The sequence below is a fragment of the Musca autumnalis genome, unplaced genomic scaffold (genome assembly GCF_047663935.1).
Source record: "Musca autumnalis isolate F117 unplaced genomic scaffold, ASM4766393v1 scaffold_4, whole genome shotgun sequence".
Lineage (NCBI taxonomy): Eukaryota > Metazoa > Arthropoda > Insecta > Diptera > Muscidae > Musca > Musca autumnalis.
In genome coordinates this window covers 59,275,360-59,294,416 of record NW_027411977.1, presented here as the reverse complement: position 1 = coordinate 59,294,416, position 19,057 = coordinate 59,275,360, and the positions used below count along the sequence as shown (strand labels likewise).

The 19,057-nt window shown below is 36.4% G+C and overlaps 2 protein-coding genes across 2 annotated transcripts in view; both read left to right on the top strand.

The window, feature by feature from the left end:
* Window positions 1-19,057, top strand: part of Diap1 (Death-associated inhibitor of apoptosis 1) — a 164,214-nt gene that overhangs the window by 9,125 nt on the left and 136,032 nt on the right. The window lies entirely within an intron of this gene.
* LOC141402958 (lamin-C-like) overlaps window positions 4,941-19,057 on the top strand; it is a 97,944-nt gene continuing 83,827 nt past the window's right edge. The window contains exon 1 of the mRNA XM_073985084.1: window positions 4,941-5,909. Within this exon, the coding sequence (XP_073841185.1) occupies window positions 4,941-5,909 (969 nt within the window). The remainder of the gene's footprint in view (window positions 5,910-19,057) is intronic.

Below are 19,057 nucleotides of genomic sequence, written 5' to 3'. Positions count from 1 at the left end.
GCTTTATACATCCTTTCGGTCATACCGTCGATTTTCTACTTCTAATCCGGCAGATACTGTCCGCAACTTCATTGCGCTCCATGTCCGGAGGCTCACCCAGCTTCCACACCAGCAGGGGAGGTGAATGGGTCTCCGACCTTGGAAAAAAAGACACCAGCAAAATCCCTACGTTTTCAGCCTATCCCGAGGCAGTCGACGTGGAGCCAAAACGCAACGCCTGTAGGTCAACCTGACGCTTAGACCCACCATGTCGGCACACACGGTATACCCTTCCCCAGAGATCATCCCTGTTGTCCTGTATAAATCTCCTCCAATCGTCTTCTTTACTAAAAGATAGCTCGTCCTCACTCAGCTTTACGCTGAGCCAGATCTTTCGCATTGGTTCGTCTTGCCCTTTGGAAACGATTCCTCAGGCGCGCAACTCCCCTGCGCATCAGACGCAGCTCACGGGTCCACCATTTGACCTTACTTTGCTTCACCGGAAGCCTGGGTACTTGAGCAAGCAGATAAGGCAGTGCTTGGCGTGTTTGAGAGAAAAATTCTTCGAAAGATCTACGGACCAATCTGCGTTGACGGTGAATATCGACGTCGTATGAACCACGTGCTGTATCTGCTATACAACGACAGTAATATAGTTAAACGTATCGAGATGCAACGATTGCGTTGGCTAGGCCATATAATAAGAATAAGAGATGATGAACCCGCTAAAAAGGCGTATAAATACGGGCCGCTTGGCGGTGCACGCAGAATTGGCAGGCCAAGGAATAGATGGCACAAACAACTGGATGAAGAGATGACAAGGCGCGGTATTCTAGAAAGCTAAACACTAAACAGAGAGAATTGGAGATCTTTTCTTAGTTCGGTCTATGAAACAAATGTTCTGTAATGGGCCAGCTAAGTAAGTAAGTAAGGCTTCAACTGACGGCGTCTGCCAAGGAGTACGTCGTTGACGCTCCTTATCCACTCATATTAAATGGAGAATTTAAATGTGAAGAATTTTCCATTACTTTTGATGTTTCTGACCTCTGCATGCATGTTCAGGTTTATTCTAGGGATACGCAAGTCGATTTTCGAGTAATCGATTCCTCGATTCTTTGGTTTGAAGAATCTAAAAATCGGAATCGGGTTTTGACTTCATAGAGAATCGAAAGATCGATTTTCTATTATGATTCTTCGATTCTTGCAGTGGGAATCGAAAGATCAATTCTGTTTTGATTTTTGATGTACCACGAAAATGAAATATACAGATTACATTGGTAAGAGCAAGACAACAATATTATATTATTTGTTGTACTGATGAACAAAGTTAATCTAACGGTACGGCCATGGTACAATAATTCATGGGTAGGCCAGGTATGAGAATCGCCAAAAAAATACAACCCTGTCGCTATGGCTTAAAACGTCAAAATTGTTTTGATGAATGATAACGGATGAGTAAACAAAGAAGAAGAAGAACGAAATGTTGAAATGAAAACAAAACAGAGTTGAATTTTTTGATCAATAATAAATATCAACTCTGCATGTCAACACGGTTTTGACAGATTAAGCCATAACAAAAAAAAAAAAATTGTAATCAGCTGTTAGCTGTGGCCTACCTAAGAATTATTGTACCATGCGTTCACATTTTCAACTAAAGCTGGGTACACATTGTCAGTTTTGAATGTCGATATTTCGCAATTATCGATAACTGTCAAACCGTCCAGCAACCACAAAACATTTTGTGGTTGCATGATGAATGACAAAAATGAACGGCCACACTAGCAAGCAACAACAAAGCTGTCATTCAAAACTGACAATGTGTACCCAGCTTAAGGAGTCATCTCGATCGAACGATTATTTTATCCAAGTGAGCTCTAAGTAAGAATCAAATGATCGATTTTTGATTCCTACGTTAGAATCGAAAAATCGATTTTTGAGTTCTAAGTAAGAATCAAAAGATCGAAAGATCGATTCTTGAGTTCTAAGTAAGAATCAAAGGATCGAAAGATCGATTTTTGATTTCTACGTTAGAATCGAAAAATCGTTTTTTGAGTTCTAAGTAAGTTTTGAGTTCTAAAGCATAGTACACACGGTCCAACAAAACTGACAGTCATCGAGGTCTATTTCGTTAATATCAAAGTCTAGCTGAATAATTACTTTCCTAATCACTAAATTATACCTTAAATGTTGTATTTCAATCATTTTTAGCTAACAAAAAGTTTTTATTTGCCAGAAAATTGCCGTAAAAGTACGTTGACTGTCAGTTTTGTTGGACCGTGTGTACTATGCTTAAGAAAAGATCGATTTTTGCTAGTTTATTCCCTAAAACCCGCCACCCCGCCGATGAAGTACGTATGACTAATAACAGTTTTAAAATTTTATTAACTTTTTAGCTTAACAAAAAACAAATGATTTCAATAAAAAATATGATATTTTACAAAATATTGAAAATTTTAACATGGAATTTGGTTCAGTAGCATATGTTTTGACCATTAAATTTTAAAGCGTGTTATGTACTTTAATATTTTTTTTTATAATTTTTGTTGTATGTTTTGTAATAGCTTTTCTTTTTATTGTTTTTGAGGCAACAACGTATAAATAATTGCAAAAAAACTACCAAATTTAACTTTCAAAAAAATATTTTAAATTAATTTTTCTAAAACGTCCTACTTTGTGGCAAATGTTTGGCCACTACAGTATGTATGTTTTCTTATTTAATCCGAACCCTGGCTGCATATAACTGTTATGTTTATGTCAAAGTTCTAACTAGGGGATGGATGACCTGCGCAAGAATAAGAAAAATAACAAAAAAAAAAAAACACACATTTTCTCACGGGTTTAAAGTTCATTGGCATTTTTATGTGAGTGGGGCATAGTTTTAGTCTTCCCCAATATTCTCGTATGTTCTTCCCTGATGTTTGTTTGTGTGGAATTGTTTCTTTCTTGGCATTTTAATGAGTTTCCATATCCTTGTTTGTTGTGCATAGTAAATGATACCGTCGTCGTACCCAGCTTATGGAAAATATTAGATTTCCATGCGTAAACACACAAAAGTGTTGGGAAAAAATATCACACAAATTTTGAGAAAAAAATGCTTTGCTTAGAGTTTTATCATGCATAAAATTGACTTTTAAATAATAAATAAAATTAAACAATAAACAAATATTTATTTCCATATGTCTTGTTTGTTTGTGTGTTTTAGATGGGAAAAATATTTTTCTGCCGCTTCGATGATGATGTCTGTGAAAAACTATTTCACATGCATGTGCAAAATTCATTTAGCTTTTAGTCAGATTGTGAAATTTATAGTTTCGTTTTGAAATTTCAATATTTACTGTTGTTGTTGTTGGGATGAGTATTATTTTGTGAGTGTGTGTGAATGAGAATTGGACAATTTTGTAGAATTGTTTTTAATGGTGTCAACGCACCAATGTGCTATCTTTACACATAACAGATGTCGGCCATAAATAGAAAGGGTCGGTAATAAAATAGTGTATGTTTCTTATCACCCGCAACGCAGTGTGTGCGTGGTGTGCATGATGTATTTATGTACACAGCGTACATTACTAAATGTATTGTCTGTGTGTGTTAGTTTTAAGAGTTGTAAATATTTTGTAGAATAGTAAATAAAATTTGAGTTTCTTTCGAACCATCGAAGAACACACATCACCCGCGTGTTTTCGTTCTTGGGTTTTTTCCTTAGGTTTTCTTGGGCTGCATTGTAGTGATGAGGCTAGGAGTCGCCTCATCATTTGGTGACCCCAAAGTGATTATTTCGTGTGTAGTATAGACACGAAATAGATCGCGTAGTAGTAGTGACGTGAAAGGCTAGCATTTTAGTGAAGTGTTGTAGTGCAAAAAGTATTAGGCGCGTAGTTAAAAAGTGACTATGTCAGGCTTAGTCGGTATAAAGTGATAGTTCGCGTAGTGTAAAAGAATACTGCGGCGGATTTATTCACTATTTTAGAGACGAGGTAGGCACGTAGGTTAAAAAGAAACCTCGTTAGGTTATCCGTCTGTATAAAAGGCGCACACTCAAAGCAAAGAGTGTGTAAGGCCAATTTTATATCTAAAAATAAATAAAGCGACAAGAAGTGTATCTCGAAAAAATGAATTTTGAAGAATTCATCCAACATCAAAGGATGTTGGGCGAGTATATAGTGTCCATTGATTTGCAAATATGCAAAATTGCTCAAACAAGTGTAGCCAAGGAAATTAAGGAAAAGTGTTCCAAAATAGTTAGTTCTTTCGCGGAAGCAAGAACGGACTTTTTAGGTAACGAAAGGGAGCTCCGACGTATGGAAAAAGTACCATACGATCATTGCATATTCGCTGTGGGAGTGCAATATGCCGTTAAAAGCATAGAGGAAAACATGGAAGCTATGGGGTTGTTTGTGCCTATAGAAGTGCCACGTCTACATAATGTAGACTTTATAGCTGAGGTGAACAGCTTAAGTTCATCAGAACAGTGTGGAAAGAAATCCGGACTGCTCCAAACAGGACCGCCAAATATTAGGGAAACAATTAATTTAGTAGATGCTTCTTTTGATTTTTGGGGGGAGATTAGAAAAGCTCTTTTCTCAAGAACAAAAGACTTCGAAAAGAGTTATCAGTCATTATTGTCACATTACGTGCGATATTTGGAGGTAGTAGGGATAGAGGGTGACTACACAAGTCATTACCATTATCTGCAAATTTGTTACCAAATAGTAAGAAGTGGGAACATTTCAAGAGTAGCACCAAAAAAGGTGAACATAAATTATGAGGCACAGTTCTCAGGTAGTTTAGGGCCTACACAGGAAGTTGTTAGGAGCTCGAAAACTGAGAATGAAAACGCGTGCGTGGATGTTTCGCGAAAATTAAAAAGTGAAACAAATCGATTACGTGAAGAAAATGAGCAATTTAAGTCCAAATTGGATCAACAAATCAAAGACTGCCGACTTGCTGAAGAAAAGGCTCGCATGTATGTGTCACAGGTCACTGACGTTACCGTCAAATACAATGCTGCTTATGCTGAAAAGGAAAAGGCTGTGGAAAATCTTTGTGAAGTGCAGAAAGAATCGGAGTGTCTACGACAACAATTGGACGAAGCTCGTAAATATTTAAACGCTGAATCTATGATCCGTACGGATTTGCAAAACCGCATTCAGAGTCTACGCGAAGAACTCACGTTTAAGGAGCAAAGTCATTTGCGAGAAATGGATGAAATACATTCTCGCCACCAAGCTGAAATCAGTGAAGTGTTACAACAGTTGCGTGAACAACACGAAGGACAAATGCGCAACCTTGAAATGATGTACCAACAAGAGATTAATAGTCTTCAAGCAGAAGCCAATCATAGCTTGAATAGTCGCATTAATGAGTTGGAAGCTACAAATGCCGCATTGAATACCCGTAATCGTGATTTGGAGGAATTGATCCAACATGAACGGACATGCCATGCTGCTGAGGTAGTAAATCTGGAAGATGAATTGCGACGTCTACGAAATGGAATGGCACAACAACAACTACAAGAAGAAAGTGATATGTACGACAAATTACTGTGTGACGTAGAAGATATGAGTCAACCCAGCAGGGAGAAAGATCACATCGAAATTTCCCAAAGTGATTTTGAAGAAATGGTACTGAAGAAAGGTACTAAAGAAGTACATATCGGTGGGTTCCAATTTAAACCTAATGCCAATGACAAAGAGAATGACGTCAATTTCCATCGCTCAGGCATTATTGAGGGTGATATCAACAAATTGAGATTTAGTGCAACATATGAACCTCCGATCAACATGGTTATGAAATCACAAGAAATACAAGGTGGCGCTAGCAAAAAGGCATCGATGTTTAATGCCAATGAAGAAGTTACCGGTTCTCGCACAACCAGAGCTGACGCTAGCAATGTTTCAGGTTATCCTCTGCGAAGAAAATGGATTTACCATGTAATTAAGCAATGGAAAAGAAGTCCCCGTCCGAGCTGGTTGCTGAAGGTGTTGGGTGCCATCACTTAGAATTAAGTTATAATAATTGTTGCATTCATATAATTAGTTTTAGAATCTAAGTAATGCCTTCAGCAGTTACAAAATTAAATGTAATTGCAATATTACTAAAACATTTAGTTTGTAAAAGATAAGATACTAATACATACAATTGTTAAAAGATTAGGATCTTTTCACGGCGGGGAGCATGGACAATTTTGTAGAATTGTTTTTAATGGTGTCAACGCACCAATGTGCTATCTTTACACATAACAGATGTCGGCCATAAATAGAAAGGGTCGGTAATAAAATAGTGTATGTTTCTTATCACCCGCAACGCAGTGTGTGCGTGGTGTGCATGATGTATTTATGTACACAGCGTACATTACTAAATGTATTGTCTGTGTGTGTTAGTTTTAAGAGTTGTAAATATTTTGTAGAATAGTAAATAAAATTTGAGTTTCTTTCGAACCATCGAAGAACACACATCACCCGCGTGTTTTCGTTCTTGGGTTTTTTCCTTAGGTTTTCTTGGGCTGCATTGTAGTGATGAGGCTAGGAGTCGCCTCATCAAGAATATTGAACCAAATTTTTCCGCATTTTTTGTTGTTTTTGCTTGTCGTATTATTCTCAGTAAATTTTACATTGTAAATATGAGATCAGCAATGATGACGCCGCACAGTGTTGCCTCAGTGGACAAAAATCGAAAAATGTGTTCTTGACTTTTTTTATAATTTTATGGTTTTATTTTATTGAGAACACTTCCAATAGGACAAACCTCAAAGATGTTGTCGATATTTGGTGTTACTATAAAGTTATAGCTCGTTAAACATAGAACATTTTTCGTATGTGACATTTACTAAATTGTATTTAAAAAAGAAACCCATGTTCATGGAAATTTTTTAAAGAAGTTATTGACATATCCCACAACTTTTGAATAGGGAATGAAAGAGTGGTCGATAGTCTTGCAATTTATGAAAAAAAAGTTTACATATAATGTGTATACACAAAGTACCGTTATGTTGATTGAAACAGTAACGTGTTATAAAAAACTCACGAATTTCGCTTCTTTCATGGAGTGTATCTAAAAATTGCAGCAAATTGCAGTTTCGACCATTTGGTACATGAAACAGACATCCCTTTCGAATTAAAAAATGAAAAGCTTACATCCTATAAAATCCGATTCTCGGAGCCACAACCATATCATCATAAACAATTTGTACGAAAGGAGCAAGAATCCTTGTTTTGCCTCAGTGGATAAATTCACTTTATTTGACTGCTTCATTTTATATATCCAAATATGAACCGATTTTTAACAAAATCGGTAAAACTGATCAGAGGCCCAAGCAAATATCGCATATTTAATTTGAAGGCGGTTCAATTAAAATTGGCTGAGTTATAGCAAAATCGGGGAAATATATATATGTGGGGTCTATATCGAAATCTGATCCGATTTTTAACAAAATCGGTAAAACTGATCAGAGGCCCAAGCAAATATCGCATATTAAATTTGAAGGCGGTTCAATTAAAATTGGCTGAGTTATAGCAGAATCGGAGAAATATATATATGGGGGATATATCCAAATCTGAACCGATATGGACCAAAATGGGAATTTTTCATTCCTATGCCCGCATAAGTACTGGTATAAAAATTCATCGGCCTAGGTCAACTCCTTCTATTTTTGTCCACGTTTACAAGGAAGCGGCAACACTGTGCGCCGCCGCCGCCAAAAGTCATAATATCCCCCCTTCTGTCATAAGCGTCGTTCGCCACTTTTACGCCCCCAATTTATTTTTGTTGTTGTAAAATGATTTTATAGTTTTGAGGGTAATTGCAGTTGTTGTCTTTGCCAATTTAAGCAAACAAAAGTTCAATTATTTTGAACAATGGATTGAACTGAATATCTAATAGGTGTGTTGTGTATAAATTAACAATAAAATTCTTTGTTATTTGAAATATGAAGATAACCTGTATTTACACCTTACAGGATCTTACATGCAGATAGATAACGAATGTCCTGAGAACATCCATTTGAAATTAATACTAGATCACTCCTTGAGGGGTTTACTGTCTTAGTAGACGTAGACGTTTGTGGTCCCGTAGATATTACATTAAAAATACGCGGGCGACCACATACCAAAATGTATATTACCGTATTCGTTTGTTTTACGTCCTAAAGGTAGAAACACAATGAAATACGCCACTTTATCACGCTCAGTTTCATGTAAAAGACTAAAGGCAAAGTACTATCTAATTTAAATTAACTAGGCAGCATTTGAATTAGGTAGTACTTGGCCTTTATTCTTCTACATGAAATTGGGAAGCGGTCGTAAAACATGCTTAGTTCATACTTCTACAAATTTCGGAAGCGTCGAAAGCGTTGCTGACACAAGAAGAACTATTGAAAATGCTCGTAGAAGTAAAGGCGGTCCTCAACAGCACTGCTGTCTCCAGACATAAGCGATAGCTGATGCTCTCTAGCGGGTCTGGTCCAGAGACTACATCCTAACGCTAAAGGAAAAAGTAAGGTGGCATCAAGCGTAGCCCAATCTCGAGGTCGGTCGCCTAGTCGTGATACAATCAGACAATCAGCTGCCTCAGGAGTGGCAACCCTGCAGAGCCACGTAGTCGAAGACATATATGTATGTACATATAGACGTTCGATAACAAAATTGACGCCACTTCCTACGTGTTGAGGCGTCAAATGTTAGCTCTGTTCCTGTACGTGCAAGAATCTTCAAGTTTTACCACTTTTTACTCGAAAAGCGTTCCTTTACTTCAGCCACAATACAATTCATATGGTTTAAGTTTAAAACTTTTACTACTTTTGCCGGTTTTACCATTTTCAAAAGTAAAGGAACAGACCAGTTGTGTTGAATTTACCCGCCGATTTTTTTCTTTTCTTGCCGTCCGAAAAAAATCCTGAAAACCTATATATCAAGCTATTGAACGGAATGGATAATGATGAAAATTGTCTATTATAGAAAACTTAAAGGCGGCGTTACATAAGTGGCATTAAAAAGTTTTCAGCAGCAACATAGGCATTTCAATGAGATATTTAATGCTCCGAACATTGATGGATATTTTTTGAATTCAGTCACAACCAAATAAAGTTATGGCGGAGCTTTATGAAATAACGACGTATTATGTTTTTCGTGCCATCCAAATATACACCGCTATGTTAAAATGTATTTACAAAAAAAACCTTGCATATAAACAATACGATACTATTCATATTTTACTAGTTCTCAGCTGGATTGCGTGGTTGTTTTTGTCTAACAAATAAATAACTAAGCTAACATTTAATTTAGGTAACCTCCCTTAATAGGAAACGATGTTGTCATCAGCGCGGCTACTTGCATTTTGCAGTAATTTGACATTGGCTTGACATTGAATTTGTATATTAGTTACATGCAATTAATATAAGTAAATTGTGTATGATGCTATTCTGTAACTCATAGCCAAACTCATTACTTTCGAAGGCAGCACTAAGCGTTTGTCATGAAAGCACAACTAAATGTGAAAATCCCCGTTGTTGTTGTAAAAAAAAACAAAACAAAGTGCATTTGCAAGAAGAAAAGTTCGAGGACAGCGAAGCTGCTCCACATCCGATATGTCAGAAGAGCCTTTACCGAAGGCGAAACATGCATGCCTATCCTTTTTCACTTGCATTATTGATTATTATGCTCGATTCCAACAAGAAATTAATTAAAAAGAGATAAAATTGAAATGCAGGAACAAATTTCCTTTATCGACAGTTCACAGGAAAATATAACAAAAAATACCACAGATAGTGCTTTTTCTATCTATTCCAATGATATATAGCTTCTGTTGCGGAAATTTATACTTTTCGAGATATAGACCTCAAAATTCCAAAAGTTTCCTCTAAATAGACGACCTTTGGCCATGGTTGCAGGTGCAAATCTCGGCTGCGCGAACAAAATTTTATTTTAAAATAGTAAGTTTTTTAAATAACCGGCCTTCGCACAGTGCGAAATATGAGCACTTTAGTGGAACTTTATTAATATCTTTTAATGTAAAGGACGTAGGTTACCAAAATTTTGCAAATATGTTTCTTATATAAGTGGCTAGCATGGGGCTTAATATGGGCCAAATAGATCCGCGGTTTCCAGTAGCGGTGATGTAACGGTGGCGACAGTTTTTTTTATTCAACGGATTTTACTGCAAATTAGTATATTGAGGTTTCAGAGGATATAAAACTAATGTACAAACTATTATCAATATATGTTCGCGTATTGGTGTAACACCCATTGAACTGTACCTCTCGGTATGACGTATTTTATGTATTGACGTCACAGTTTCCAAGTTATTTGATTATACATTTCCATTTTATGTTCTTCGTATATAGACTACCTCTATGTGAAATATTATTGAAGTAGGTCCACGGTGCGATATAGCCCCCATAGTGGGGGTCATCAAATTTAAGGTATTTAGTAGTTTATTTAGTAGTTTTTTTCTGTCACATTTTTAGTGCTGAGTTTATAAAAAGCCTTCTCTTTACATTTTTAAATAAACAATATTTGTTTTATTTTTAATACTATTGTTAATGAATTATTTTTTTATTGTTCATCGCTCACTGTTCGCATCAATTTTGCTGAACTTTTTGAAGAGGAAATTAGAGCGCTTTTCATATTATTACCCCTTTCCGGAGAACCGAGCGCCAGTTCCTTGACGATAGCTGCCGAACTTCTTTTCCACTTTTGTATGGCAATCCTTAAATTCCTTTTGCGTCGGGTTGCATTCGATACAACTGTCTTTGGAAACGGAACCTTGTGTTTAAGCCAACTAGAATTCTTCCTCCGAAATGTCTTTAAGTTTCGCGAAAATTTAATCGACCGTATCTTTATTCTATAAACCAAATTAATAATAGTTGACCTTATAGTACGTAGTTTATCATTTGTTAGTGCTGGCGAGCCCATTTTTCCCAATAAATAGGATAAAATTTTATCAATTTTCGGTTCTTGTTTCCACTTTTGGAAAATGCAATTAAATGAAATTTCCGAAGACATTTTTAAAGAACTTGAATATCTCCGAAAACCGCGCGTTCCCGTATCTGTTTTAACGCTTTCCGAACAGAGGAGGATCCAATATTTCAGATTATATATAACTTAACACGTGAATGTACGTAAATCACTTTTAAAATGTCCACGGAAAAGAAAAAATATATTTTAAAAACTTCAAAAAAGCACTTTTTTCCGATTAAAACTGCGCACAAACAAAAAGAGTTTTTTTTTGCATTTCTTGAAGAGTAAAATCTCATAGTTGTTTTGCAAAATGTTAAGGAAAAGAAATCATGGCATACTGACATACCGTTTGTCCGCACCACTCCATTATCTTTAATGAATCGAAAATCTATTTCTTGAAAACAAAAATATGAAACAAAAGGGCAATTTTTAAGTGCATTTCGAAGCCGTTTCGCGAAGTATATCGCCAAACTGAGTATGGACCATTTATGGTGGGATACTTAGCTAACGATTGCAATACAAATATAATGAATTTTATGTGCTTCCAAATTTCCTTAAAGTTCCACTAAAGTGCTCATATTTCGCACTGTGCTTCGAGCGGAAATTTATGACTTTCTCCTATGGACAGGTGCATATCTCGGCTTTTGTTCAAACTCGTAAGTTTTCTTTAAATAGCCGATACTCGACCGTGATTTAGGAGTTTCTCCTATGGATACGTGGAAATTTCAGCTACACGAACAAAACTTTCAATTGTATAATTTCGGGGTCTACATTTTGGGAAGTATACATTTCGCAACAAAAATTCGACATTGTTTGAATCGGTATGAAAAGCAATATCTGTTGTAATTTTTTCATATTTTCCTGTGAATTGTCTGTAAAGGAAAGATAAGCCATCTCAGAGATTTCTCTGTACTCGCCAATGCACAGTGTCCGATTTTCCGAAAAACCTGGCCAAAACTCTAAAAATGAATGGATTTTGACCTAACCTTTGGTTCTTATGTTTTTCGGGCCGCTGATTACATTTTTGATATTATTTAACCCTCAGGGGGACATTTAAGGGGTCTTTTTGGTCCCTCCTCCTATAAAACGTGATCTTATCGGATCAAAATATTCTACAAATTTGTTCGCGATCAATTTTTACTATGGGTCCTATGTATACTATACTATACTATATTCTGACATTCTGAATGAAAGAAAATCTTTACATACCTGCAAGACAAAATATCACATAAAAACAAAAAGTGCAAATATGTGCAGGATGTTTCGATGGAATTTGGTAAAAAACCTTCCTTTTTTATGAAATGAAAAATTACACGGCCCAACTCGATCTTACTCACAACTATTTTCATAATTTAGTACGGACATCAATTATTAAAGAACGCACAATTCATTGGCGACACTGAACATCTTAAATACGTTTCACATACCTTTCATTACAATTACAAAAAGAAAATATTTAATAACCGTTGTTTATTTTGCATATGATCATAGATTTATAAACAACTTAAATATTGAAAAAATCCAAATAGGGTCACTTCGACCTGCTTTTATACCCACTTATTAAACAAGAAATGTATATATTTTTTCATAACTACACGCACTGGGATCCTATAAACAATATCTGACCCTTTTTAGTGTAAATTGATACATTTTGTTTTCGATTTTTGGCCAGGTTTTTTGGAAAATCGGACACTGTGCAATGTGGGGGAATCGTGAGAACCGTTGTACAGTGGTTTTTTGCTGGTCAAAATTCTATAACTTTTGAACGGATAGAGATATTTTCATTGTTCGACAGATAAGATAATCAGCTTTCCGATGAATAAAGAACGGCCAAATTCGGTCTAGTAGGTGCAGAGGAATTCAAGGTCAAAATTAAACTTACTATATATTAAAAATGCCAAGATTCCAATAAGTAAGCTATATAAATATAAACTAAAAAACATTTGAAAAAAATGTTTAAAAAAAATTAAAAAAAAACTATTTTTCAAAAAATTAAAATTTGATCAAGAACAAGTAAAAAGTATCAGTCGGCTTTGCTGACAGAGTTATACCCTCAGCCTGAAATTGAAAAAAGTTTTTTCCAAAAAGTTAATGTATTTAGGGGGTTTTCAAAGTTTGGGCGTATGAATCGACAAAGTGTGGATTAGGTACTTTATGTACAAAAAGGTACTAAAAGGAATGGACCGACATAGTCCATTATTGAAGTGGATCTTACTTTGGGAGTCATATATTATCTATCGAAAATATATGACTGGCGCCCACTAGTCATTTCAGTAGGTCAGTATGCCAGGGAGCATGAACTTGCCCACGGAAAACATAATATCGCTGTAAACAGGACTACAATGAATATCATCGGTTTACATTTCTATAGGATCTTCGAACATACCCTAAACTGCACTTAGACACAAAAGGTGAACATTTGTCGGGGAGGTACAGTCAGAAGAGGACCGATATGGGACATTTTAGAAGTTAAACTAAATTTGGACAAAAAATTTGAAAATCCAAAGTTTGGACCAAATTGGTTGCCCCATTAAAGAGATATCGTGCATACCAGTTTAGTGGCATTTTTAAATATTGGGGGGAAGTACCGGAACTTGTGGACCGGTATCGCTAAACTATCGCGAAACTAAGTTTGGACAAAATATTACGAATGCCAAATTTCGGACCAAATCGATTGATCCGGTCGAGAGTTATCTTGCACTCCAACCACTACACAAGGTGTCTTGGGGGTTTTTGCGCTTCTCAGGGTATTTTCTCAGGAAGTGGAGGGCAGTGAATACAAGTTGCTACAACAAAAATCAAAGCGATTAGAGAGCGGGTCCTAAACTGAACTTTTCCGAAATTTTGTGTTGGAGGTACCCGATGGAGTAAAGATTGAGTCCACATTGGAACCTCATCTATGTCTGGTAGACATTTCACGATGTGCAAAGTATGGACCAGGCCCTATTCCACGAAACAACTTATCGCTTTTCACTTTGCACTTATCAAAAATTAGCAAAAGAAAACGTTGGTGGAACAGAAATTAAAAAGAGAGCTTATAATTTTTAAGAACTTAGGCACTCAATTAACATATCACTTACCAAAAATAACGGTTCTGTGGAACACAAACTTGTGACAATTTTCAAAAATATTGCTAAGTGCAAAATGAAAAGTTGATAAGTTGTTTCGTGGAATAGAGCCCTGATCGGTTACTCCCTGCAAGAGTTATCGTGCGCACAAATTTTCCGAACATTTTCGAACTTTTGTAGAGGAGGTACCGGAAGGAGTGGACCGATATAACCCGTCTTCGAATTTAAACTAAGTTTGGCCAAATATTACGAAAGCCAAATTTTGGACCGAATCGGTTGATCCGTTCGAGAGTTATCGTGCGCTCCAGCCAGCCAGACAGATAGACGGACATTGCTAAATCGACTCCAAACTGTCTGAAAAGGATTTCGTCCGAACATACTTAAGCTTAAACCATTATTTATATGCGGAACATTTTGCCTGTATGAAAGTGCATATACCCTCGTTAGCATAGATGCTGAGGGTATACAAATAATTTTATTGGAATGAATTTACAATGTGTATACCCTCAGCATTTATGCTAACGATGCACTATGGTTTCAAGCAAGATTTTTTGGCCAAAAATATTTTTTGGAAGTTTCAAAATTTTAATTTGTGAGGTACACGAAGGACGGAACCGATAGTCCATATTCAAATACATGACTTGCGGATTTGCTGTTGGTGATTTGTAGTTGGTGCCGCCAGTTTTCTTGGAGCTTTTAGGCCATTATCTCAGTATGGAATGGGGCTGCAAGGACAACCTGCTAGATAAAATTTCAAAGGGATACGAGAGGAGCTCTTAAACTTCACTTATTCCGAATTTTGTGTGGAAGGTACCCGAAGGAGTGGACCCATATAGTCCATATTCGAACCCAATCTATATCTGGAAGGAATAATAATACAAAGTTTGGACCACATCGATTGCTCCCTTCGAGAGTTATCGTTCACACAATTTTACAGAAAATTGTTGAACTTTTGTGGCGGAGGTATACGAACGAGTCGACCGATATGGCCCATTTTCGAACTTAAACTAAGTTTGGGCAAAATATTACGAAGTGCAAAATTGGATTCGAATCGGTTGATTCGTTCGAGTGTTATCGTGCCCACCAGCCAGCCAGACGGACAGACTGACAGACAGACGGACATTGCTAAATCGACCCCAAATTGTCTGAAACGAATTTCTGCAAACATACGTGGGCTCTAAAACCGTTATTTCGATGAGCCACATTTTTGATCGTATCAAAGTGTATATACACTGAAAGAAAATTACGTTGTATTAATAAAATTTTTTCATTGATTTTGAACCAACGTAAGACTTCATTCTATTAATGTGTCATTGTGTTTCATAAAATAACTTTCATTATTGTTTTATTGTGTTAGTGTAAAAAAAGTTTCATAGCAATAATAGAATTGTAACTTCTAACTACTTTATTGAATTAATAAAGAAGTATCAATGCATAATCAAGGAAATTTCATTGGAATTATGAAGAAACGCATTATTGTTATTTAATGAAACTTCTTATTTATTCAATGAAACTCTACGTTGGTTCAAAATCAATGAAACATTTTTCTTTCAGTGTACCCTCGTTAGCATAAATGCTGAGGGTATTAGAACATATATCTAAATTTTTAAGTGCAAAAATTTGGAAAAAAATTCTAAAAACTGTGGACCAACTAAAAAATTCTGCACACAAATATGTGGAAATATGTATTTCGATATACGTTGTTTTGCATTGCGTTGAAGTTTCCCGAAACCAATAATTAAAGCAAATCGAGTTATTAGTGTATTCGATTTGGCCGAAACTTCCCAAAACGTAATATTTCTTTCAAAGTACATCAGGCTACGTCTGTCACAAAAGTTCAAAATTGTCTCTTAACAGCAAACAAGGTCTGTCTGTAGGAGGAATAATTTAGAGTTTTTCCGGTAGATCTTTTGGCCCCTTCTGCATACTTTCTGAAAAAATGACTAAAACACTCTAACACAGTAAGGAAAGGATCAAAGTCGGGCGGGATCTACTTTATTATACCCTACACCACTGTGAATATCTAAAATATATATGGGAGCTATATCTAAAGCTAAACTGATTTCGGTATAATATGGCACATTTATTGCTAGACCAAATTCCGTCACACATTGGAAATTTTATCAAATAACTAAATTTGGTCGAAAATATACATATATGGGGGCTATATCCAAATCTGAACCGATTCCAAATTTCATCGAAATCGGACATATACAGCGTGTTTGGTGCAGAAAATAAATTAAATCGGCCAAAAATATATATATATATTGGAGCTATATCCAAATCTGAACCGATTTTCACTAAAAGCAATAACGTTTTCGGACAATAAATACGATCTGTACGATCTGTACGTTACGAACGGACGGACGGACATGCATCAATCGACTCAGAAAGTTACCCAAAAGGAACCATGGGTCTGTCTCGTTTCCTTATGTATGTTACACACAAATGTACAAACGCATAATTAAAACAAGTAAGAGAGGGTTATAGTCGGACAGGGCCGACCATGTGATACACGACTCCACTATACCTGGGCACTATTTTCGAAGGAATTTATTTTATATGATTGCGACATATTTAAGCCTTCCGGTCATACATACATATGTTGATATACATGGTAACATACCAGAGATATAGAACATACATAGATACATACGCCGTCATTACTGGAAACGTAAGGTATAATTTTCCGTATTTTATAATGACCAATCGAGGCTTTTTTGCTACATATTATTAAAACAATTTAGAAAGTATCAGTCAGCTGTGCCGTCGGAGATATACCCTCAGCCTCGGACACAAAAAAATAAGTAAACTCAATATTTATAACGTATCTATGTTTTTTTTTTTAAATTTTGGGCCAATTTCCCAAGAGGAATGGACTTTGACCCCCCAAAAAATTTTACCATCGTAACAAGGGCCACAAAGACAAAAAAATGCAAAAAAATTAAAACAATTCGAGACGAGTACTTAAACGGCACTCTTTCCAAAATTTGTGTGAGAGGCACCCGAAGGAGTGTTCCGATGTAGTCCATATTCGGACGTAATTCAAGTCTCTAAGAAACAATACGATGTACAAAATTAAGACCAAACCAGTTGCTCCCTTCGAGAGTTATCTTAGGCACTAGTCAGTTTAGTTGGCGTCGTCTCAGGAAGTATGGACTTGCCAAAAAAAAAAAAAAAAAAAAAAAAAAATACACCGTCGTAAGAGGGGCCGCAATGCGAACATGTTTCAAACAAATTCAAAACGGTTCGAGAAGAGCTGTTAAACAATACTTCTGCCAAAGGAGTGGGCCGATATAGTCCATATTAGAACCTGATATAGGCATGGAAGTGATATTTCCGCATCCCTAGCTTGGAATAATTCGGTTAGTCCCTTCTGGAACTATCGCGCGAATAACCTTAGCGAAAAATGTTCAACTTTTGTGGGGGTAATTAACGGAAGGGGTAGACCGATATGGTCCATCTTCGAACTTAAACTATGTTTGGACAAAATTTACGAGACCTAAAATTTGAACCAAATAGGTGGATTCTTCGAGAGTTATCGTGCGCACCAGCCAGCCAGACAGACGCACGGTCATGGGTAAATCGACGCCAAATTGTCTGAAATGGATAGGGTATAAACAAATTTTAAAAGAATGTTAGAAATTAAATTTGGATGTTTTTCCCACACAAGTTCACCCGCTAAGAATTATCTGCGAACTCTAGCGTGGTTATGGTTACTGTTGGCGTGATACCACTGACCGTCGATAGCTCAGGAATGAAAAGCGAAGAAATAAAATACAAAACAAGTGAGAAAAGGCTATAGTCGGTACGAGGCCGACTATGTGATACCCTACACCTCTACCTCTGTGAATTATCTTTTCACTCGAAAACATTTCGTTTATGGAGATACGAAAGTTTTCACCTATCTGGCTTTTATACCAAATGATTTAAGGCGAACTGAACCAAAATAATTAATATTTAAGTTTATATTTGACTACTGTCGACATCACCAACATCAATAGGCTTCTATCTCTGTGAGAAAATTTCGTGATGATTGAAGAAAAAGTGGAAAAAGGGATGCATTAACGACTATTGCGATATCTCTATTATTTGACTACCTACGCCAACCTACTTTTCATAATTTCAAATATGGGATTTTCTACTTTCTTAGTCAGGCCTTGCTTTTAGAAGGTCCCCAACCAAAGGTGCGATATCCGTCATTAGTATTAAAATCGCAAAAATGAGAAGTTGGCTTTTATTAACGACTACTGCGATATCTTCGTTGTTTGACCACCTACGACAACCTACGTTACATCGTTGTAAAGGTGATATTTTCTACTTCTCTTGCCATGTTTTGCTTTTTGTATATCCCTTATAGACGCTGAGATATTTGCTTTGGAATAAAATGTTGACTTTTTCTCCAAATAAAGTTTTTGATCATTCCGACCTCTAAATATTATCCGACCATCATCAAAATCAATAGGCTTCTTCCTCTGTGAGACCCTCACTAACCCTAGAAATTTCGTGACGATCCGATCAAAATTGCGCCCAGTAGCGGGCATCTAAAAAAATGGAAAATGGGATGTATTATCGAATATTGCGATATCTCCGTTATTTGGTCACCTACGCCGACATAGTTTGCATCATTGTAAGGATGGGATCTTCTACTTTCATAGTAATGCTTTGGGGTTTATTTGCGGCTATTGTGATATCTTCGTTATTTGATCACCTACGAGAACCTACTTTACATCATTAGAAAGGTGATATTTTCTACTTTCATTGTCAGGTTTTGCTTTTTGTATACCCCATATAGAAGCTGAGATATTCGCTTTGGAAAAAAACGTTGTATTTTTATCCACATAAGTTTTTTGCCCATTCCGACCCCTAAATATTATCCGACCATCATCAAAATCAATAGGCTTCTTGCCCTCCGGGACTCCCATCGTGACGATCCGATCAAAATTGCGGGCTGTAGCGTGATTACAAGGTTTAGATGGACAGACGGACTGACGGACGGACACACACAGCCAGATCGACTCAGCTCGTCGAGACATTCATTTTGATATATATAAGTAT